At 31.6% G+C, this 24,659-nt stretch overlaps 2 protein-coding genes across 3 annotated transcripts; one reads left to right on the top strand and one right to left on the bottom strand.

Moving 5' to 3' along the window:
* Positions 1–7,839: 7,839 nt before the first annotated feature.
* On the top strand, positions 7,840–8,292 carry LOC140446512 (uncharacterized). Its single transcript, XM_072539085.1, has one exon. It carries the CDS (start codon positions 7,840–7,842, stop codon positions 8,290–8,292), a length of 453 nt encoding a protein of 150 aa, XP_072395186.1.
* Positions 8,293–10,280: 1,988 nt separating this feature from the next.
* LOC140449348 (uncharacterized) lies at positions 10,281–24,117 on the bottom strand. Of its 2 annotated transcripts, XR_011951782.1 has the most exons (3): positions 24,040–24,117; positions 13,625–18,509; positions 10,281–13,219 (listed from the first exon to the last, which is right to left on the bottom strand). XR_011951782.1 is itself a non-coding variant. In XM_072542494.1 (2 exons), exon 2 carries the CDS (start codon positions 18,423–18,425, stop codon positions 14,730–14,732), a length of 3,696 nt encoding a protein of 1,231 aa, XP_072398595.1. In that variant the 5' UTR covers positions 18,426–18,509; positions 24,040–24,117; the 3' UTR covers positions 13,226–14,729. The 2 variants fall into 2 exon arrangements, 1 of the variants encoding a protein (XP_072398595.1); XM_072542494.1 differs by lacking the exon at positions 10,281–13,219 and having other exon boundaries at positions 13,226–18,509.
* Positions 24,118–24,659: the final 542 nt, after the last annotated feature.

Genomic DNA, 24,659 nt, shown 5'->3' with positions numbered 1-24,659 from the left:
TTTAGATAATATTTTTAAAAAATAACTAGTCTAATTACTTTCAAAGCTAAACTCAAAATAATACAATGTAATGCTCGATCAGCTGTTGCTAACGAAACAGCCTTCTCAACTTTTTAATAACCGAAGATATTGATATAGCTTTAATAAGTGAAACCTGGTTTAAACGGGATGTTGTTTATAGTTATAGAGGTTATAATGTAATACGCAAAGATCGGGATGACGGCTATTTCGGAATTGCTATTTTAATTAAAACTGGTATTCCCTTTGAAAACATAAAAATTAAAAAAAAATATAATAAAGAATTGCTTGCTTGTGGTATTAAAATCAACTATAACAAAAGTCATTTAACTTTACTCTCTGTATATAGGTGTCCGAAAGCTAAAACTAACACCGAAAATTGGGATAAGTTATTTTCTCAATTAAAACACCCTTGTATCATTGGAGGAGATATGAACGCACATAATTTTCTGTGGGGCTCATTTAAAAATGATAAAACAGGCCATCAAATTGTGAAGACAATTCAGAATCTAGATTATGTGGTAATGAATAATGGACAACCAACTTGCCAAACGAGACCAGGAAACACAGATTCCATGATTGATGTCACATTTTGCTTACCTTATCTCTTTGATAAAATTTCGTGGTCTGTAGATACTGATACTTTGGGATAAAATCACTTCTTTATAAGGGTTTTATACGATATCTTGGGAACTGATGCGAATATCATTTATCCCAGTAGTAAGTGGAACAATAAAAAAGCCAATTGGTCATTATACTCTCAGTTTATTGAAACCTTATTAACTAACAACCCTCACGCCTACTCAGATACGCAAGAAAAATATAATTTCCTTATTGACTGTATTAATGAAGCTTCTAAACAATCAATTTGCCAATATAAATCATTTAAATGTAAACGTACTCCCCCTCCGTGGTGGGATTCGGAATGTGATGAATCCGTTGCGGAAAAAAAGAAAGCATTAGTAAACTACAAAAAAAAATCCTTCTCCTGAAAATTTTTGTAAATGCAAAGAAGTGAATGCCCGTGTCAAAAAATTCCTGAAATTAAAGGCCAAACAAAGTTGGGTTGAATGGTGTTCAAAATTAAATAAACAAACTCCATCTAGTCTTATTTGGAACCAAGCAAGGAAAATGAACAGGAAAAAAGTTAACTTTCCACTGCCTCTAAGTAACTCATGGGTAGACGACTTTTTTACTCATCTTTATACGAAAATATAGTCACTTTGAATTGCCATGACCTGACAAATAAATATTGGCAAAAAAAGAAATCTCCCTTACTTTGCGAAGCGTATAATCAAAATATAGCACTGTTAAAAAATATAGATAGAACGAACTACGTGATTACTCTTCTTTCTTTTTACATACAGATATTATTGTTCCAAATTATAGTGAAAATATATATTTAAATAAAAATATTGTTCTATCTGTAACAAGTAAATACAAAGAGGCAATAGCTCTATATACAGATGCGTCTTAATTTAATTTATTTATTTAATCCATTTTCTGTATAATAGAGAGGTTATCCTAAACATTAAAAAACTATCAAAAACATCTAACAAAACAACAAAATGGAAGTAAAAATAAATGGACAACTTACAGAACCTATAGAAATAGGTATCGAAATAAGAAAAGGGGACTCATTGAGCCCCATACTTTTCAATTTATATCATGGATAAAATCATCAAAAGCATTAACAAAGGAAGAGGATACAGAATGAAAGACATCATCATTATCATTTTATATTTACAACCCTGCGTGGGTCCTAGCCTCCTCAAGAATTTCTCTCCAGTCTTCCCTATCCATCGCCTTTCTTTGCCAAGCACGTATTCCCATATTTTTCATGTCTTCATCGATGTTATCAAGGAACCTTGTTCTGGGTCCTTCCTCTTCTTCTCTGACCAATGGGTCTATCAAGGAGCGTTTTTCTAGCTGAATCATTTTATTCCATCGGCATTACATGCCCTATCCACCGCAGACGTTATATCTTAATATGTTTTATGATATCAGGTATATTCTATATAGTTCGAATGGGAAACAAAGAAATAAAACTACTCTGTTATGCAGACGATGCAATATTAATAGTCCAAGATAAAGATAGTTTGCAAAAACGGGTCCATAGATTTAACATAAGAGCAAAATAATTTAATATAACAATCTCATCTCAGAAAACTAAAACAATAGTAGTCAGTAAAGGTCAGAATAGGCAAGGAAAGAGAACTTTTTAACACAGTAAAAGTTAGAAAAACGTCATACCTAGGGCACATACTGAGAAATAATACGTACCAATATGCCCAACTTATAGTGAAAGGAAAAATCGAGGGAAAGAGAGGCCTAGGAAGGAAAAGACTATCGTGACTCAGAAACATCCGACAATGGACAGGGCTAAATTTTGAACAGCTAATAAGAACAGCTGAAGATAGAGAAGAGTTTAAAATTGTAGTAGCCAACCTCCATTGAGGAGAAGGCACTTTAAGAAAAAGAAGTCAGTAAAGAACCAACCAGATGTAAAATACACATTGATGGCCTCAATATTGAACAAGTAATGAAAAAAAAATACCTGGGAATTACACTGTTCAGCTATGGAAACCTGGACAAACAAGTGCGAAATTAAGTACAAAAAACAAATAGACTGGTATGATGGCAAAACAGACAAATTAACAATGAGATAAAGTCAAGAATTTATAAAGCCAGTGTAAGACCAATAATGACATATGCCACAGAAACAAGACCCGCCACAGCCACAACGCAAAGGCTACTGGAAACGGCAGAGATGAGATAACAGAGAATAATTATAGGAAATACGCTAAGAAATTGAAAGAGAAGTAAAGACATTAGAACATGTAAAATACAGTGAATAAATGAATGGAACCAAAATAGAAAAAAGAATGGAATAACCACATAAGCAGTGACATGGAGGAGACCCGTGTCGTCAAAATAGCAAGGGATAAGTCACCAATCGGCAAAAGAATTATCGGACGACCGCGCAAAAGATGGAGTCACAACCTTTCATAGAGATATTATTCCACCAATAAACGCAGAATTGCTTATCAATAGGAAGAAAAAGAAGATTTCTGTTGAACTAAAAGTACTTATTTTTTCGAGGTGTGTCGTAATGTGGCTCGTAGGCTGCTTACGCAAAGTCAGTTGGAGAAAATCTGAGAGTTGTTCGATAAGCCAGTGAATGGTAATGGAAATTATTTGCCATCTAGTAACAGCGAGTTTTCAGTAAAATAAATAGGGCAGCAAATTACAAAGAGTGCTACCGAACAAGAAAAAAAAATTTGTAATTCTTGTAAAAACCTAAATACTTGAAAGTTACATAGTTTGGTTTTGACACAAGCCTCATAATAATGTTCATACGTTTAAATTAAAATAAATGTTTGCAAGTAATTTTTACCATAAATTGCATACTTATTGCATTGAATATTATTGGAATTATTTAATATGTAAATTTTGTATATTTTAATTAATAGCATTATATTTGGTTATTTATTATTTTATATACAATCATCCATAATATTTGCAAACATAATATTAAAACTAAAATTTGGAAGCAAAATGCCTAAACAACTAAAAAGCCCAAATAGTTTTACAGATGATAGGATTGATTAGCCGATAATCGTTGAATTATGAAAAGCTTTACGTGATTGTGTTGTACTTTATTATAAAAAAAAACATTGCAACAAAATTTAGAAGTAGAAGGAAGAAAAGATTTGTAGTAACATAAAAAAATTGCTTATGAAAGTCAAACTCTCCACCTTTAAAACATTTTTTGATAGGACACTGTGATCAAAAGATATCGAACTTTTACCGTTAACTTAATACAAATTTTCTTAGGTCGTAGTCTGTACAATATTATATATATATATATATATATATATATAAATTTATATATATATATATATATATATACATAATATATATATATATATATATATATATATATATATATATATATATATATATATATATATATATATATATATATATAAATAAATTATAAATACGATCAAATGGAATACAATCAAGTGGTCTGTAATAAAAATCTTTCTTTTTTTCTTAATTACTCAATATTTCGCCATTTATTTAACAGCTTCTTCAGAAGTAAACTAAAACAATTTGAACATTACAAAAAAATGGCGTACAAATACATTTCAAAACACTTACAGAATTTAAAAGATTTCGCAAATAAAAAATTACATTGAAGTATTTGAAATATTGAATGTCAAGATTAAATTGTCTTAAGCACGTTCGTTACAGCCATATGATAAAAAATTAAAATTATTTCAAATGTAAAAATAAAAATAACAATAAAAGAAAAGTTAGAAGAATAATATTTCTTTAATGAATTATTAAGGTTAGTTGTTATTAAGATGAATGTTGGCTATTTTGAATATTTATAAATTTTGTTCAATATGTTACAATTATGTTACTTAACTGTCCAGTGTCCGTTTTATAATTTAAAGTGTTTTTATTTTTGTTAATGTAATACATCTCAAGAAATAATCTTAATTAAGTAATTAAGAAAAAAAGAAAGATTTTTATTACAGACCACTTTACCCGATAATTTGAACGTATTTATAAATTATTTTTTGTTCGAAATAATCATTTCTAATATATATATATATATATATATATATATATATATATATATATATATATATATATATAGTATATATATAGTATATATATATATATATATATATATATATATATATATATATATATATAATCCTTCCTCTTTAACCATTAGGTATCCAGGGAGGTGATTTTAGCTTTTGATGAATTTTCTCCATTTTTTTCAGTTCTTCGCCATCTGTGTTGTTTTTTGCCAATATTTGCACTTATTTTGTAATGTCTCTGTTTCACTCTTTTATTGGTTTTCCTCTTTTTTTTTTCTATTGGTTTAGTTTCTCATACTCTTTTCACTAGACTGTTACTGACATTCGTGTTATATCACCAAGCCATGCTAATCTGTCCTCCTTTATTGTGTCAAGTAATAGTTTGGTTTTACGTCTGTTACATATTTATTAATTTTTGACTATATCTGTCCTTCTTGCCTATATCGTCTTTCTGAGATATTTCATCTCTGCTTCTTTCTTGTATAGTACTCTGATGTCTTCTGTTTAAGATCCAGTTTTTCTGCTTCGTATGGCCTATATATTGTTTTATAAATTGTCATCTTTATTTTCCTTGGTATTCCTGGAATCATGGTGGATCTAAATAGCAATTCTGCTAAAAAAGGGCCCATGAGCCTATGTTACCTTTTACGTTGACTGCCCTAATTGTGTAGGTTTCGCCATAAAATACGAAAATAATACTGAAATTTAAAACGATCTTCATCTATATCAAAAAATGCGCACGCTCATTGTTTTAGTTATAACGGTACCAAAAAGGTTATATAAAAAATTATGAACAAAAATCTTACTTTCGTCTTCCAAAAATTTATTCTGTTTGTTATGTTTAGGAAAATATGTTGTGGTGTAAATGCTATAGTAAAAAGGTAAAATAAAAAAAAATGAAAAATTTAAAAGTAAGTTAAGAAAAAGCAGAGAAATAGATTCACATTATATATAAAGATTAAGAGTCACGTAGTCTTTACAGTAATTTTAAACTCAAATTTACTTTTCTTTGTGTACAAACAATATTTTTTGTTTGTGGTTTAATTTGTAACAATGTCAACTGCGCGTTTTTGTCTCCGTCGCTAATTAGAATTTTTTTGTGGCTTATCAAAACATAAATTGTTCAAAATAGGACGGAAGGGGGTGGTCATCGGACGTGGAATGAATTCCATTCGAAATGCAATATGCACATTAATAATGTATATTGTATAATTACTAATTTGTTTTATTGTTTGTGTATGGGTCTAATTATGCACATTATGGACTGTAATGTATACAGCGCGTTATGCAATCGGTGAATTTATGATATTTATGATATAGAGGGTGATTTGAGGAGATATGTACATGTGAAATTGAATGATACTGGATAATAAAGAAATTATTTTCTGGATAAATACGAGAATAATAAATAAAGATATATATTATATATATATATATATATATATATATATATATATATATATGTATATATATATATATATATATATATGTATATGTATATATATATATATATGTATATATATATATATATATGTATATATATATATATATATATATATATATATATATATATATAATTAAAAATGGAATTGTGGTAATTGTCAGAGCTTACAACAATCAACATCATTAAACCGTGATAAACAATAATCAACAAGGGGTCTGTACTGAAGAAATAGAGTAGAGAAATTTATGATATCTACTACATTTGAATAATTACGAATAATTATTATACCTGGTAATTAGACTTGGTTGAATTGCATACATTCATAGAATCCATTTTAATATTTTGTACTTAATGGGCATGAGAAATTATTTAATTACTTTCTAATGTAATTATTTAATTACTTTTAAAGTGGACAGCCTCCAAATGTTGTAAACACCGTACCTATATATTTTAAATCTCTGGAAATCTCAAATACTCATTGGTAAATTTTTGTAACGACGTCATGGCGGATTTTTCTCCAGCAAAACGGCTAAGGCTCACTGCATTCCTGGTGGTTCAATCACAAATTACTCCCTTAATTTGTCTTAACCTTTTATGATTTCACCGTATACAATTGAGACATTGTGAAATATATCGAATAATATTGTAATAATTAGAGTCCATTCACCTGCAAACTTGCACTTAATAAATTGTCAAATAATATATTTTCTAATTGAACTTTCTAAGTGTTGCAACAACGGCCTAGATTAAATTATATTGTAAGCTCATACTTAAAAGTTTCTTAGTATTATAGAAGCATTAACCTCTGTGCTGAGGTATACATTATTTGTGAAATTATAAATTGGGGATTTGAGCTCATTTAAGCGCAGTCTATTATAGAAAGTTACCTAACCAACATCTATAGTGTAATTATTAGTAGCTGTCAATAAAACTATAATTATTTATACTCGACGACAAAATTTTATTGTATTACCATCGTCGATCCAGAAGAATCGGACAAAGGGGCAAAGAAAACAATTCGATCCTGATATTAACATCGAATTTGTCCAGCGGTCAAAAAAATGATCATCATAATAAATGTTTTTAAAGCATCACAACAGCTTAATTCTAAGTGATCTGTAGACAGTGTTGTGGAGATATATGCAAAGTACACAAGATTTTCCAAGAGCTCTATTTAGAATTTAAGAAAAGAGAACAAAGAAGCGGTCATCACGAGTACTGTTGTAAAATCAGGGAAAGGACCACTGAAAATTAATAAAAATTTTTAGTGCAATTCAAAGAAAGGTTCATTCTTTTTTTTGTTGCCAAGGAAATTTGAACAATTTCAAAAATTCATGCTGCATTGTAAGACGATGATGTACTGGGCATCAGTAGAACTCGATTGTGGAAGATATTTCATAAAATATGTTTTTCGTGGGAAACCATTAACAGCAAATCAATGGTTATAGACAGTCCAGAAATCGTTTCTTGGAGAACGCAGTATCTTCGAAAAACTAAACAGCATAGAGAAAAAATCCAAAGAATATATTATTTAGATGAGACATGGATAAATGGAGGTCATACGGTTTCCAAGGTATTGCAAGAAAAAAATGTTAAAAGCAACCGCCAAACTGTGTTGAAGAGATTGTCCACAGGTATTAAAACACCGTCGGGAAAAGAGAGAAGGCCCCTTACCCACATTGGGAGTTATGAGGGTTTTTTTAAAGAAGGGTTGCTCCTATTTGAAACCAAAAGACGGTTGACTACCACGAGGACATGAACGCCAATATGTTTAAAGAATATTTTAAACAAATGCTGAACTTTATACCAGAAGGTTTGAGTATCGTTATGGACAATGCTAAATATCGTTCACGGCAAACCGAACAGTTTCCTATAACAACGTGGAAGAAAGAGAATATTAGACAGTGGTTATTTAATAAAAATATATCCTTTAAAGATGACCTTCTACCTTCTAAAATTGGAGCTTATGCAAATCGCCAGGCAACGCATACCTTCACACCATCAAGAATGCATGTCGTAGACGAAATGACCAAAAAACTTAAGATTACAGTACTCAGATTGACGCTTAATCACTGTGAATTAAATCCTATACAGTTGATTTGGGCCCATGTAAAAGGAGACGTGGCAATAAATAACACCACTTACAAACCAGCAGACTTTAAAAAACTTTTTAAACACGCTTTACACAATGTCACTGCCTTAAACTGAAACAAATGCATTCAACATGTGATAAAAGAAAAAGGAAAAATATGGGACTTGGACAACACATTAGACGTCTTGGTGGAACCATTAATTATTAACCTAACTCCTGAAGACACCCCCACGGATCAACAATAAGTCAATGTAGATTATGCATAACGTGGTACTTCTTATATTATAATTATTCTTTTAGCTATTTAGTATTATTTAAAATTTTAAGTATAGCAATATGTATTATTTCCATTACTTTTAATAGAAATTTTCAAAATTATTACTAGTATGTACCGGGCGGTTCAATAAGCCGATCTCTCGGCAATATATCAGAAACTATTTATGTTATAACTTTAGGAGAAAAAATTCCTTAGTAAAAGTGGCCAAGAGAGATCGCTGGAAATAACTTTCAAGTTTCTGGGTTAACCGCTAGGGGGCGTAACCTGTGAAGAAAAATTTGAAAACCAGTTTTTTGTGAAATATGCCCAATTATACTAAGTGTTAAATAAGTAAACTAGAAAGAGACCTAAATTCCGCACAAAGTTGTTTAAGTACATTTTTTTTAAATAAAGGGTGGGGGAGAGTGGGAAAGTATTTTTGAATAAATACCTATAACTTTGGTTTGGATTAACCGAGTTTACCGAAATTAGTGTCATTAAAAAAAAGTGGATAATTTAATTTACATTGTCATGGGTAGAGGGTACTTTCTAATAGAAAAAATTAAAATTTGTTTTTCTTCAAAATGTTTAATAGAAACACCTATTTATTGTAAATTATAATGGAACTGGATTAAATTCGTAACAAAATGGCGCCAACCGAATATTGATAGCTTTTGTCGAACACGAAATATAAATAAAAACGCATAAACGTAAGTAAGTATAGTATTGACTCACCCTTTATTATAACTTAAAATTAAATATGTGAAAGATCATGCAAATATCTTGATCATTAAAACTTAATGTTCAATTAAATGTTCAAATTGTTTTCCATCGTTAACCACACAAAGATGTAATCTTTCGCTCATAGACATAACAGCTGCTTCAATCTCAGCTGTTGATATACTATTTATTGCGTTTATAATGCGCTGTTTCATGTCGTCTCGCGTGGTTGGTTGAGTTTGGTACACTAAGTCCTTTAATCTTCCTCACAGATAAAAGTCCAGTCATGTTAAGTCTGGAGATCTAGCTGGACATGAAAATATACTTCCCCTTCCAATCCATTTATTTGGATAACTTGCATACAAATAATCTCGAACTCGTCTGGAAAAGTTCGCAGGACACCCGTCATGTTGTAATATCACATATCTTCTTGTTTGCAATTAAATATCTTCCAATAAAACAGGCAACTGATTGTCCAGAAAATCCAAATATGGTTTGCCATTTAAAGTTCTATCAAATAAACATGGAACTACGATCTTTCCATCAACTATACCACACCAAACATTAAAACTCCATCTAATTTGAACCTGCACCTCATGTATCCAGTGCGGATTTTGTTCAGCCCAATAATGCATATTATGCAGATTAACACCACCCGCAGTATTAAATGTAGCCTCGTCTGTCCACAAAATCTTTGACATGATATGCGGTTGTTTTTCTAGCAGACCTAACATCCAATTGCAGTAATCCAGCCTTGCATCAAAATCTCTCTCAAGTAAAGCTTGGTGGAGAACTACATAACAAGGATGCAGTCTAAAAAACAAAACAACAAATATTGGTGAAAAAGAAACCACTACATTTACTAAAACTCAAAAAAACTTGAAATATCCACAATTGTTTCACAAGATAAATCATGAATAAGTATTTTTAAGAAACAGATAAAAGGATAAAAGCGCCGTGTTGCCGTTTTTATCGGAATATTACAATAAAAGTTGAATCTAAAGTTTAAAGGAAATTCCAAGTTTCTGACATAAACGTTCACTTTATAATATGAAAACCAACCTGTAATGTTTTAAAATACTTAGAACAGTATTTTTGAGTATGTTTAATTCTATAGAGATTTGAGTAGAATATGGGGCACTCAAACCAGACAGACACACTGCGCATGCGTCGACATAGACCAGACATAGCGTCGGTAAGCATTGGATCTGCATTACCGGCCAACGTATAACTTAGCATGGTTCCGAACCTTTTAGTCATGACCGAAACCATTTCAATTCTTTTAATTATATTTTAACTGTTTATAATATTTTAATTTCTGTTAACCATTGTTTTATTCTTACAATAATATTTTCAATTAATTAATTTTTTTTAAATTAAAGAAAAAGTCATCCAGAGGTAGGATTTGAACCCGTATGAAATATTTACTAGACCAGCATACTGCACGCGACACCACGAGCTATTAATGTTATGCGCTTAAAAGAGTATAATAATATAATCCGGTTACCAGCTGTGTAGGAATTTTAAACATATAGGTACTCCTCGTTTTTATTGCTGACAAATTAAGTGACTAAGATGAATTATACTAAGAGATAGAAAAAAAAAATAGCAGGTTAGGTTCTCGAAATAAATCAGTGCGGTAACAACACATTTATATTTTTTAAATAAAAATTATCTATTATAAAAGAAAGTTTTTAATGAGTTCTAATAAACGAAAACTATCATTGACCCGGCAATATTAAATTGATATATAGTGGTAAACCGCCGTACAGGATTTTAAATGGATAACTTAGAGAAATATCAGTCTCTAGCTGTTGGATATTTAATGAGATGACCCCATTGGTTGACTTTAAATGAATTTTAATATATATACTACCCCTACAATTCATTGAACGTCTGCTGCTTGACAAAGGCGTACATTGACCTTTAATGCACACTGGTTGACACAGTTCTTTCATGCACACATATCTCGTACACTGCTCAATATAGACATACAATTTCGTCATACACTCCCAATCAAACAACCACTTTTAATGTTAACAATAATTTTTAGGAATTTATTCACAACGGGGTACTCAGAAACTTCATTTGCCTAATACACTTTTTGTTATTCTAAACCATCGTCCTTTTAAATGCAGCACAGATAAATGTCGTTTCAACCTTTCAATAAAACATCTTACTTTCTCTCTCTCATACTTTAACTTATTGGTAAAAAAACTTAAATTAAAAAAAAAGTATTCGGAATTTAATAACATTTATTCAATCTAGCAATTGGAATAATACCAGAAATAATTTTTATGCACGGGGTTTTCAGAACTTTCATTTGTCTTTGTTATTCTAAACAATTGTTATTTTAAATACAGCACACACATGTGCGCGCGACGGCCATCGCATCAACTTTTAATGAATGATTCCTACTCTATTACTTAATCATGTTACCAATAAAAATCGCCTTGCAAGACGGAATAAGAACAGAGATGGTAAAAAAGGTGGATAACTCTAGAATCAATAAAAAAATCCTTAACAGATGCCTAACAAATTATAATCGTGGCACAACACTCAAGAATAGAGATCGAATAAACATGAACCGGCCAATTAGTCTTTTACCACACCCATAGAAATTATTAACAAAGGTTATAACAAATTAGATTTATACCAAAGACGAACTCCACCAAGGATAGAATACAAACGATCATCACACATACTTGGAAAAATTCCACTTAAGTCGGCATTTTTAATAAAGCTTGCGATTTTATAGAACAATGGGGAATGGGTAGTTCATGCATTAGATAACGGCAAAAGTTTTTTAGAAAACATTTACAGTAAAGCAAAATTTAAAATAAGTGAAAAATTAATATAACAAGTTAATGAGGAGTCAGACAAGGAGACACGATATGTTCCAAGCTATTTACAATTGATTTAAAGGATATTTAAAAAAAAACTGGAATGGGGACAAAAAGTTACTTAACGCATCACTTGCGATTTGCAGATGACATTGTACTAATTACTAGTGATTGTGTACAGGAGATATAAGAAACGTTAAAAGGCTTAAGCATCGGGGATAGTAGGACTAGCATGTTGAGAAAATTAACGTAATATTAGCTGAAGAAGTAGACTCTTGACGATAGGAAAATTGATAAATATTTACGGGATATAAAATAAAAAAAGAAAATCAAATTGCAAAATGACTAAAAGAACCAAAGGGATAATAGGTAAATTCAGCTTTATTATAAAAGATCCAGTTAATTTAAAACGAAAGGTTTTTGGCACATGTATCCTTCCTGTTATGACCTGAGACCGTGACACTTAATTGTCAGACTTAAAGAGCTATTGAGAGACATGTTAAATGTAAGCTTAAGAGATCATACGAGAAACGAAGATATAAGAACAAAACAGATTAAAGCTATCGCAAAATCTAAATGACATGTGGTAAGTGGGGAAATAGCACATAAACAATAGGAAGACCACGAAGATGGATCGAGGATATTAAATAAAAGAGAGAGGAAGAAACCGGATAACTCAAGAATATGGAAAACATATGGTCCAGGACTCGACCAGAAGAAGCTGCTAAAGACCAATAAACGGTCCCAAATGCCTCGACCCTTCCAACAAAAAAAATGAATTACAACTGAAAATATCAATATGATACAATTCATGGGTGATAGATTCCAAAAACTTGAAAACGGACAAAATTATAAGTAAAAATAACATCTCTATTGTTTAGTCAAAAATACTTTAAGATCACACAAGTTCTGTCCAAATCAGTCAATTCGCTACCAAAAATTTGATTTACGAATAAAAACATTAGTGATAATTGACTCCCGAGTTACAATGGATCAACCTACTTTGTTTTTTTTTTTAGAAATTTAAGGCGTAGAGCTGGAAAGGCTTGAAATAAAAAAACATAAAAAATGTGATTTATTTAAAAAGTAATTAACATACAATTGTATTATATGAGTAATATTATGTAATAGGTTTTCAGCATAGTCTGTATACGGTCTATCAAGCCATACATTATTCAACTTTTTTTTTGGTTGATAGATATCCATTTAATAGTGACAAGTAACCTAAAATCATTACAATAGCAATTAAATGTGATTTTGCACTTTCAATTTTACAAATTATACAACAGTTACATGTTTTAAAAAATACATAGTTCCTTAGAGAAGAATCATCTATGTCCAGAGGTTCTCAACCACTGGTGGTATATATCATTATTTTGCGTTGGTACGCAAAAACAGCTAAAATCAACACCACATAAAATAACACAAAAAATAATAATATTTTACGTTACAAGTTTAGTAGGTGACTCTAAAATTAACACTCGGGGCATTGTTAAAATACTGTTTTATTTAAGTTAGGTAGTACCAAAACTAAAATAAAAAGAGTACATTACTCAAAAAGGTTGAGAACCACTGATCTATGTGATTTTACATAATTATATAATATGAAAAATATTATAGGCAACTTACATTCTACCAGCTTTTGTGTGCTGGGGTATTAGACACATAAATCGTCTCTATATTTGTTTACGGCTTGGCTATACTGAAAAAAAATCAATCTATTTTGGCTATATGTAGTGTCTGTAAAGATAAGGTTTAAATATTAAGTGTTTCTGTCTTATAATAAACTGTATTCGGGTTGTTAAATTTAATTGTTACGTTCAGTAGTGGTTCATAGCTATTGAAGTATACCTATAACAAAAAAAAATGTACGCAAAAGTGTAAGGACTTTTAATCAATTTGGTTCAAGCAAAATTCATTTGTTATAGTTAGTTTCTCACTTTGTGTAAGCTTTTCCATAAAAATGTTAAATTTTCAGAGAAAATAATTATTTCTAAAATAACTAAATTTTGCTTTTAACAGTAGTCGCCACGAGAAGGCATGATTCAGTGACTACCGGGAAGGGGTAATATTAGTATGGGACAAACAGTTAGTATGGAGGTGAAGGTATGCTTATCTGTTATCCGATACATATTTTAGTAAGCAAAAAAAAAACAGTATTGAAATATTATTACAAAAATAAGGGTTCAGTAAGCATCTTTTTATGGTCTGTTGAACATCTTTTATTAGATTTGTGCTTATTTTAGTATACATTTTAGGATAAAAAATATAAATAATTTGAGTGGTCCATACAGACATCTTTTTATGGCTTGTCCTGACCATCTTTTTTTTAAATTATACAAAATATGGGTCAGTAAGCATCTTTTTATGGTCTGTGCTGAACATCTTTTATTAAATTTGCGATTATTTTAGTATATCTTTTTATGATCTGTTGAACATCTTTTATTATAGTTTGGATTATTTTAGTATACATTTAGGTTCCAAAAATAAATAATTCAAGTGGTCTATAACAGATTATTTTGACATCTTTTAAATTTTGGTATCTGATTTAAAACTTTGATTTGAGCTATTTTGAAAATAATATTAGAAAACAGATAGCGCTTATACCATAAGGATAAGGAAAGTAAATTAATTTAATCTGAAAAATAAAAAATAATAATACGTTAATACTATAATTTACTAAAACTCTTATTATCTATATAAAAATATTCTAAATTAAAAAAAAAAACAAATATTAAATTTTGAGTTTTTTGTAACCGTAAGGTACCGATGTGAAATTTTCGGAAAATTTTCTCTTGGTAGAGTTAGGTCTATATATCTTTTCAAGAGTTTTTGTAATGACGCAATGATCTTGGGTCCTTTGTATCTGTTTAGTAACGATAGAAACAGGATCAGCCTTTTCGAGAACCATTTCTTTAATTTTATCAAAGTTTATGGTTTTAGATACTGCATAGTTAAGTGATATCCCCTTAACTTTACAGCAAATTTTCTGCTGACCATCAGGAAGAATACATTTATAGGCATAATTTTTAGGTCCTCCAGAAACGAATTCAGAGATAGATCCACCACCTAACTCATCCGTAAGATCACCAATACACTGGCCGGTAGGAAGGTCCTTTAAACCTGGCTTTGTCATGTATATAATTGAATCAGTGTCATAATAAAAAGCCCTATCCGCCACCAAATCTAAATAGGAGTATAATTTAAGACGAGCCAAAGCTGTCACATAAGAGGCAAGAACCACATTTACTGTGGGAGACATTGAAGCCGCTTCTTCAACGTATTCCCAAGTTACAACAAGTGTCTCATCGTTTACAGGAATTACGGTGTTGATATAAAGCGAAGGGTTCACCAACATAGAAAAAAATTCATTTGGCTGTTTTATGATGGAGGTTTTAGGAAGATTTTCACGCTGAGCGAACTTTCCCCAAAAAGAATTCAACATTAACTTTGCCAAAGATCTAAGACCAGGATTCTCCGATATTTCAGAAAAGTCCAATCTTACATCCTCTCGTTGAAAAAACTCTTCAATATAATGATTTTTCTGCTCATCAGATTCACATCCACGAGGCCAACCAGAAGCTTGTTGTTTGAGTTTGATGAATTTGTTCATCATATCGGAAAAAAGACCTTTCTGAGATTTCGATAACTCTAAACTGTCGTACGACCATATCTCATACACATCCAATATCTTATAACCCTTCGTTAAGGCCTTCACCACTTCTTCAATTACCCATGTTCCTGTGAGAGATCGTTCTTCATCTGAATGCTCACATTCGGTTTGTACAAAATCCTCACCGCATTTACGACAGAGAACAAACATACATTTGCTATTCATCTTTGCTGGTAAAACAGGGTGGTAAAGAGTTGTAGGTGGTAATACTTTACACTTTATTAATCCAGACAACTCAGTAAGGTCTGCAGCATTGCATTCCTCCCCAACATATATTTTCTTTGGGTGACCGATAGGGAACTTTCCATATTTACAAATAAATGGATAAAGTGAGCAAACGTCAACATATTTTATCTTTTCATCCTGACTACAAGTAAAATATTCAACAGTATTACCGGTTCTGCCACCGTAGAGAGCATCCCTAGGATTTAGAGGTAAAGTCATCATAAGACAATGGTTTTCGGTGTATGATGCTATTTCTGGCGTTATTATTTTTCTAAAAGTGCATTCCCACATTTCTACTACTTCATAACCTTGAGACTGCAAATATTGGTTTTTAAGATTTGTCTTGTCATAACGATTCTCCATACAATCCGAAGGGTCATCGTGAAGAGGAGACGTTCTCTTTTCGGGGTAACAGCTAGGACACCCATGATAATAACAGCCCTGAAATTCAAAAATGGTCTTATCGTGAAGACCATCTACCTTGAGATTTCCTATCAAAGCCTCTGATCCCCTTGCAGCATGTTGTATTTTAATTCCACGCTGCTTCTCTTCCCACAGTAGCCACTGCAGAGCTATTTTTGACTGATTGTCTTTAAAACGATAACCACCTTTAGGAATAAGACCTATAGTGTTAGGCTGTAGGAAATTACGTCTATATACCTTATTGCAAGTCGAGGCTATAGTTGTAGCTTCCAAAAAAGGGCAAACATTTGACGTGTCAAGCAACTGTTTCCTAAAACTTAAGCAAGACTGTGCTAATATTTCAACATCAGATATACAGTACTCTTCGATTTCCTTTCTAAAATCAAAGACATATCCTTCATTAACTCTTTCAGCATGCCAGCTTATCAACCTCTCTCGTGCATCCTCCTTCAAATTATCTGGATCGTAGTACTGTAGAGGAGGAACAACCCCGACATAATTTTGGTTTTCTACCTTATTAAACAGATGGGGAAAGTAGCCTTTCTTCAATTGAGTTAAACCGAAAGCTTTAGGTAAAGCTGATAAAGCCATAGGAAAATAATTAAGACTGTCGAGAAACCTAACATTCCCAACACTCATAGACACCAACTTTGTACCACGCATAATCAGATCAGGAGTAATATCAGTTTTTGTTAGAATATAATTTAATACAAACTGGTGATCGAAACCAGATCCGTTATGGGCCATAACAACGACTCTTTTAAAAAGTTTACGTTGATTCAATACAAACTCCATTAACCGTTCAATTGGGTTTTTTTTTAAAACCTGCAGACGAACACCACATTTTATACACATGCTGGTATTGGATTCCAAACATTTGTCGCAGCACTGTTTAAAAACACACAGATTAGGTTCTTGAAGAACCGAACCATCAGGCATTACCGTTTCCTGGATTGTCTCCAGATCGTAAAAAATGAAAAGAAAATCGTTTAATGGAGGAGTACCGAAATCTGCTTGCATATAACAAAGATGATCATTAGGACAATTTTTTCCGCAAGTTTTGCAGAATATCTCTCCACACACATGGTTTTTCGTGTAGATTTTAAAACAATCCCTACATCTTTTAATTTTCTCACAAATAGATGAAATATGGGCATTGAAACACGCTTCACCGTAAAAGCTTCGTCCACATTTGCAACAGGGAATTTTCAAAGTATCTTTAGAACAAGCCGGTGAACGACAACAAGCATAGCATGTCCCACCACACCTGTGCTCGTTTTTATTATTATAAGGTGTATGACACGCCTCGCAATAATAGCTGCATGAAAAAGCACCAGTCATAGAACTGATTGCGTTATAATGACCTTCATGAAACAGAAGATTCAATTTCGGTCCATCACCAAATCCTTCAAAAACCACATCACGGCCCTTACTTCCATAACCGTATACAACAATCTTGTAATTACTGAGATACGATTGAAATTGTTGTAATTCTGGGATGCCAGCGCCGTCAATGGGAATAATAACACCCGCATCCGTTGTCAATTTTATTGCTTCTATTTCTTGCATTCTACCTACATCTTGACGAATTTTTGAAAGTTTAGGATTTTTGTCTACGTACGCTTTAGCTACAATCAAAGCTCGAGGAAGGCAGAGGTTATCCTTATTTTTAATGACCATTATACTTTGTCTTTTTGTACACTCCTCATCAAACGTATTAAACTTGCGTGGTCTTCCCTGACCTTTAGGCATCTTAACGATTGTAATCCCTAGACAAAATGTCTCGGTGTTAAGACCTGTAGAATTGGACTGATAAATTGATGATATTTTGTTAAAAACATCGTCCACAGTTACATCGGCAGCCGGTCTAAATCGCATCCACCCCTGTCCTCTTAAAAAATCTTTGCTACAGAACGTGAAACCAACCTGATCCTGCGGTTTAATGTTCTCTGTTCCCTTCATCACAATTTGTTCTATTGCCATTTTGGTCCATTTAACCGGGTCTGATCCCTCAGGCACATTTTTTATTTTAAATTCCAGAGTTCTCCCCTGAACTCCGAATTTATGAATTTTTTTAACTTGATCTCTAACAATTAAAAATTTTTCCATATTTTAAATCTTATAAAATTATTAAAAATTAGAGTTTATAAATATTACAAAACTCACCAAAGCAAGTCCGATCACTAAGAATACCTGAAACGGAATGAAGAAAAATAGTTGTAATGATGTTATATATATATTAAGGAAAACTTTAATCGGACGGAAAACTAAACGGTTTTAAAAAAAGAGAAAGTTTTATTCTCTATTTTTTTTTTTGTCAAATTCTTGTTATCTCTTACTACCATCATTCTTTAACACGCACATTATGTTGCCATTTCACCAAAAACTTGCTTAGAAGCAGAAAATGTGTTTAATCACATTGAAGTGGTGGAATTGAAGTAAGTTTAATTCGAAGTTCATAACGGAAGTTAGAAATAACAACACATTTTTTTTATAATAAAAATAATGAGGTACCCACTAATTTAATCACCAAACACACTTTATCACACCTGAAAACACTCGTCATCAGCATTAAACCGCTTATGGAAATCTAGAGACAGAAATGCCTAAACAATTCAATATGGAGAAACAAACACGTTAGGATTAAAATCACGTCAAGGAGCCGTTATACGATTAAAAAAACATACACAACGGAAATGAGGGTAGAACACTGTGAATGAAGAAATGAGAGAATGCGAAATTAACAGGAATGCAACAATAATATAATACTGAATGATAACAAATTACCATTAGGTAGAAATGTGGGTCAATTACGAAGAAACTGTAACATAAAGGCATAATCAACAGGAATAAACAGGTAAACTAGTAAGAAAAAAGAGGAAATTAGATAAGAATAAAAAAAAAATACTAGGGGTATGAGTTGAGAGGTGAAAGATATGAACTTCTGCAAAGCATATTGGAAGGTAAAGTATAGGTCAAATTATCAGTGGGAAGACAACCCCGCCCCATGACTGAAAGACCTGTGAAGATGGTTTGCCCACTCATCCGCAGAAATTTCTCGTTTTGCTGTTTCCAAAGCTACAATTGCGATCCTAAATCTTCAAAATAAGACTGCGCGATAAGAAGCAGGGATAAAAAGGAATATTTAAAAACAGCCGGTTATCAAAACTAGTTACTATAGCGGTCTAAAGCAAATGTATGATAAATTTAGGAGTACACGAATTTGGAATAAGTGTTATAAGTGTATAACTTAAACCTTTAAGTAAAAATACTCTGAGAGCAGACGGCTTGATATACTTATAAAGGAAAGCCTATCAACAATGTAATCAAGAAAACACCCAAATGTTGGATCATAAGGACTAAAATTCTATAGAAGATTCGAATTTATAAATCAGAATTTCATCGGGTTGGGTAACCCTAATGGCACACAAAGACGACATAAAATGTTGAAAGGGGAACTTACATAAAACGAGTAAAAGTAGTAATACCCCTCGAAGATATAGTAAGAAATTTGTAGAAATGTCAAAGATAAAATGCAATGGTTTGCACTAGAAAAATATATCTAGCAGATGATGACACCGACTGATTACGAGATCATAACAACAGGTAGCGATTCGACTTAAAAAATTTGAGCCAGATGATCGAAAATGAAGATTATACAAGAGCGTGGACATTGAAAAATGTAAAGGCATATATAGTATATTTAGAAAATAAGACAAGCCAAGGAACAATGGTAATCAAACAAGCGAAAGTATAAGTAGTATTGGAAAGACATGATGACCTGAATCTACATAGGAAAGAACTGGTCGGTATCCGAAAAATAAATCACAGTGTACTATTGGATGAAAAAGGTGAAATTATCCTTAACTAACTGACCCAATTGAAGCTGGTGCGAGATCAGAACACAGGTAGCGGTTCGAAAGACTTTTCATTATTAGACCGATGATAGAAAAAAATTACACTTAAGTTGTCAAAAAGTGAAGATTGTACAAGAGCGTAGACATTAAAAAGTATAAGGGTATATATAGTGTATTTAGAAAATATGAGAAGTCAAAGAAGAATGCTACTTAAACAATTGAAAATATAAGTACTATTTACATGATAACTTCAATCTATATAGAAAAGAACTGGTCGAATCTGAAAAACAAAACCATACGATCCTATTAGATAAAGGTGAAATTAAAAAAAAACACGAAAATATTACAACGAAAAAAAAAGCATTAAATGGGGAAAAAACTTACAATAATCTGCAGACGATGCTAATCTCTCAAAGCGAAGATGATTTACAACATATGCTGCCAAAAAATAAAAAAAAAGACGAAATGCATGGTTATAACAGCAAATTTACTAGTAAATTAGTGCTGGAGGGTCAGATAAGTGATGGAGTTTAAATATCTTTACATAATACGGGTACGGAAAGTTTGAAGCAAAAGTTGAAAACCAAATAAATAAAAAAAAGTCGCAGGTTGCTAAAATAAAAAATATGGGCCAATAAAATATCGGAAAAAAAAGGCAGAAAACAGTCATCAGAACACTTGACGTACACGGCAGAAACTTAACTTGGTAGAGAGAAATGAAACAGCACAGATGAAAACCCTTCGAAAAAATCGATGGTAAGGCACTATTTGACATGCATTAATAACTGGGTGAAACAAAAAACAAAACAGACTAAAACGACCATATAAGCCAAATGACACCAAATAGAGTGGTAAAAGAGACGGTTCTACAATAAAAATCGATCAGTGGGAAGACCACAAAAACGATGGAATGACAACTGGAGGCACATTGAACAAACATACAGAGTAATGTCTACACAAAAAAAAAAAGAATAGCACGAGATTATATGGAAACTATGCATACAGGTGTGGGCAGGATTTGGAAAACTGAGTTGGATCTTGAAAAGCACTAACATAGAACAATATTTGAAAACCAGAATTTACGATCAGTGTATTCTCTCTATACTTACGTATGGTTAACAGACGTGGCCACTCACCAAGTCTAATATGACTAAAATAGTAAAGGCACAAAGAGTAATGGAAAGATCAATGCTCGGACTGAGACTGAGCACGGACAAAAAAAAAACAAATGAATTAGAAGCAAAACCAAACGTAAAAACGCAGGAAAACAGGCTGCTAAATTAAAATGGAGTTTCGCAGGACACAATGCCCGACTGAAGAATAAAAGATGGAACCACAAAATACAACAATGGAGACCATGATTGAAAAAGAGGAGCGAAGGAAAACAACTAATAATATGGGCTAATGACATCAAAAAGATCGGAGGACACAACTGGAAGCAAGTGGCGCAAAATAGAAAACCCTTGATTGATTTAGAGGATACCTATGTCCAAAGTTGGATTATTTAAGGCTAAAGAAGAAGATGCATACAAAAATTATTTAAAAATGACAGGCAAGAAGCAAACATAGAAACTGTAATAACAAAAAGAAGAAGGTATGCATGCAGTAAAATCGGCAAAAGATAATAGGCTACAGGTTCTGACGAAATACTATCAAAAATTAATAAATTAATCAGATCAAATATATACTAAGGCCAGGGCCTGACTTGGGGTATAGAGCAATAGAAAGAGGGTGAAAAATAACAACGAAGGCAGCAAAGAGGATATAGTAGAGACACAAGTAGTACCTTTTCTTAGTTAGAAAAGATGAAAACATTAAGTAGGCACCTACTTCTTACATCACGAACGAGTGTAGTAAACTTGATAACTTATATGCTGGCTGCTAAAGTGGTCGTAAAATTTGGAGACACCATTTTATACTTAGAGGCAGATTTTGAATACATGTGCAAAATGTTATTCTGATAATATTGTTTAAAGAAATACCTAAATTATATTTTTTATTTCTTTTTGTATATTTACATTCTTCTTTTGTATATTTTTAGCAAATTAAAATATAATAATAATTTACAATGCTTGTTTATAAAAAAAAAAGTCATGTGTAATATATATGACGCTTTGCACATGCAAAAAAAAAAGTATGCGGGCTCATAGTCCGCAGCCACTATCGGTGCACACAAATCGAGCGACAGTGACTTAAGGTAAATAAACCACACTCTAAAGAAAAAAAAAACATCAAAGGATTTTCAAAAAAAAACTGGAGCAAGATAATACTCAGTTTTGGCTTCAGAAACGCAATGAATAGATATAATAACGGTCTTGTTTGCCCTTAATGTATTAAAGCAAATATGTATGGCCGGAAGTTCAGAAAGTCCTTAGGAGACAGCAAGTTGAATTACTTTCAACAGAGAACCTGTAAATGCTATCAAATGATGATACGTCGCAGAGTCGGTTAGTCGGTTAAAGAATTGCTGGTATTGATAAATAAGATTGTAGCAAAAAGGCCGTACTTACTTAAAATATAAAAAAAAGACGAAATGCATGACCATTGCAAAGGCACAGACGTTATGGGTTAAAGATGAGCTCATTCAAAAGGTGAGCAGATATACATACTTGGAAACAATTGTAACCGAGAACAGGAGATCAAATCATGTATAGCCTGATCAGCATTCAAAAAGAGGGAAAAGTACTGTGCAGCAATGATATGAGTTTGCATCTCATAGTACGAATACTGAGGTGTTATATATTTTCTGTAATATGGAACTGAGGTTTTGGCGGTAAAAAAGAAGGATATAAGTAACGGAATAGAAGCATTTAAATTATTGGGGTTATAGAAACATTTTAAAAATAAGTCGGATGGAGAAGATTGCCAAAAACGACGTTTTAAAAAAGAGTAAAACAAGAAAAGGAGATATTAAATACGATTAAAATGAAATTTGCAGTATCTGTCATGAGACGTGAGAGATATGCGTTGCTGTAGATTATTCTACAATAAGTTTATTATACCCAAGATACTATGCAGAAGAAGCATAGACCGATGACGCATATCTTAGCTAAACAATTTGGGGCAATGATTATAACTAACCTTGTTAAAAACTTACGCTGAACTTTACACAAAAAAAATACATGACCAAGTTTGCTGAGGATTAAGTAACAAATAAACCCCGGATGAATATGTGAAAATTGTGAACGAAAAAAACTATGTGTCTAGAACGAGATTATGACAAAAGGACAATCAGCATACATATTTATTATTGTTGGTTCTGGATTCGATTACGGGTGATATTCAAGAAAATATCCTGTGGTGTTTATTTTAAACAGGTGCTGAAATGTTGGAAAATTTTACGGTAAAGTGGAGGAGAGACTAAATTGAATTTAGTTTGGTAAATGCTAATTTTTTAAAAACTATATATATATATATTTTTCGTATATTAGAAAACATATTTACTAACACCTTTAATAATATAAAAGCATACCTTTATAGTAGAAAAAAAAAATCCGACAATTTTTTTTGGAGCCCCGTATACGCTAATTTTTAAACGATATATTTTTTCGTTCATTAGAAAATGTATTTATTAACATAATCTGTTCATTCTATCATTAAAAGCAAACCTTTAAAAATGCATGTATTTTTGCGTATATTTACATTAGAGAAAATATGTATATATATATATATATATATATATATATATATATATATATATATATATATATATATATATATAAACATAATCTGTTAATTTTATGATTAACGTTTTTGAAATAAATATACAAAATATTATTAAATTAAAACGTTTTTAAAAAAGAAATCAGTATTACATAAAATTAAAAAGTTTCTTAATCTTAATTAAAAAATTGATCTGTACCTACCTAAATAAAAAATGTTGAGCACCGATGTCAACCCAACACAAAGTGAAGTAGAATATATACAGCACTGACCGGCCTCACCACGAACCTTTATGAAAACGAGTACGTGGTTAACGCCCCGCCTATATTCGTTGGTATTTTGAACTTGGTTCTTGTCGACCTTGATTAACTTAACAAGAATTTTGAGGGCAATAACAGTTGAAATCGTTAAGACGTTTATACGGGGTGTTTAATATTTTACTTGTAGTGAAAATGAAATATGTAGATGATTGAGAATATTACTTAATGCAGCATCTAAAACCATAAACTTTGATAAAATTAAAGAAATGGTTCTCGAAAAGGCTGATCCTGTTTCTATCGTTACTAAACAGATACAAAGGACCCAAGATCATTGTGTCATTACAAAAACTCTTGAAAAGATATATAGACCTAACTCTACCAAGAGAAAATTTTCCGAAAATTTCACATCGGTACCTTACGGTTACAAAAAACTCAAAATTTAATATTTGTTTTTTTTTTATTTAGAATATTTTTATATAGATAATAAGAGTTTTAGTAAATTATAGTATTAACGTATTATTATTTTTTATTTTTCAGATTAAATTAATTTACTTTTCTTATCC

This window comes from Diabrotica undecimpunctata, chromosome 1, assembly GCF_040954645.1.
Source record: "Diabrotica undecimpunctata isolate CICGRU chromosome 1, icDiaUnde3, whole genome shotgun sequence".
Taxonomy (NCBI): Eukaryota; Metazoa; Arthropoda; class Insecta; order Coleoptera; family Chrysomelidae; genus Diabrotica; species Diabrotica undecimpunctata.
The sequence above is the reverse complement of the archived record's forward strand: the minus strand, read 5'-3'. Positions and strand labels throughout refer to the sequence as shown.